At 48.8% G+C, this 881-nt stretch overlaps 1 protein-coding gene across 2 annotated transcripts in view; it reads left to right on the forward strand.

Annotated features, from left to right (window-relative positions):
• Nucleotides 1-881, forward strand: part of CAMKK1 (calcium/calmodulin dependent protein kinase kinase 1) — a 62,169-nt gene that overhangs the window by 12,060 nt on the left and 49,228 nt on the right. For both annotated transcript variants that reach the window (XM_035900612.1, XM_009645109.2), the window contains exon 3: nt 440-493. In XM_035900612.1, the coding sequence (XP_035756505.1) occupies nt 440-493 (54 nt within the window). The remainder of the gene's footprint in view (nt 1-439; nt 494-881) is intronic.

Below are 881 nucleotides of genomic sequence, written 5' to 3' on the forward strand. Positions count from 1 at the left end.
TGAAAGTGATCTTGCACAGAAGTATAGGAAGGATGTCCATACAGAATTTCCAAACTTGCACCAAAAAAATCTGCTTGGAAATTATTCTCTCTTCTCCCCACCCATGTTTGAGTTAAGACAGACACAGTTGCTTTGGCTCAGGGCCTGAGGCGATGGACTAACATTCAACTCCTCCAGACATTGTTAATCCTCAGATGCCCTGTGGCTCCAACAGAGCTGCCAAAGCATGCAACCTCACTGTGTGGTCACATCACCTGCGGACTCTGCTCGAGGCTAGACGTGACCTGGGGCCTTGAAGGGTTGGGTTTGTTTTAGTTTGTGGTTTTGTTTTTGTTTTTTTTTTTTCCCTCCTGTGCAAGGTCATGCTCTACAAGCCTTGAGCAGCAAGGAGACAAAGTGAAGCTGCTGAACTGAGTGTGCAATTTGTGTTTACTTTTAGGGTTCCTATGGTGTTGTGAAACTGGCCTACAATGAGAACGATGACAAGTATTATGTAAGTGTCTCCTCTACTCCTCGCTGCCATCGCTGCTCCTTGTTCCCTTTTGTACCCCTGAGAGCTAGGTCCCCCCTGCCTTGCTACTTTTAGCATCTGCATTTCTGATTTGGGTGGCATGCAAGGAGTCGTACCTCCCTGCTGGGCATGGAACAACGCGTTGCTGCCTGCGTGCCTGTTTGCGTGCGGTGCAGAGCGGGAGGGAAATTGGGTGGGCTGCCTTATATAACAGGCAGGGATCTCTGAGGCAGGCTGCAGAAATGTATTGCTGATTTGTCTTGACATTTTCTAGCTATGAAGCAGGTCACCTGAAATTAGAGGCATGTGGGTGGTGGTATTCAGCACCTGCTGTGCTTTGGAAGATCGGCCTGGAATGAGCAGGCGTGTG

Source organism: Egretta garzetta, unplaced genomic scaffold, assembly GCF_000687185.1.
Source record: "Egretta garzetta isolate BGI_Z169 unplaced genomic scaffold, ASM68718v1 scaffold108, whole genome shotgun sequence".
Classification (NCBI taxonomy): Eukaryota; Metazoa; Chordata; class Aves; order Pelecaniformes; family Ardeidae; genus Egretta; species Egretta garzetta.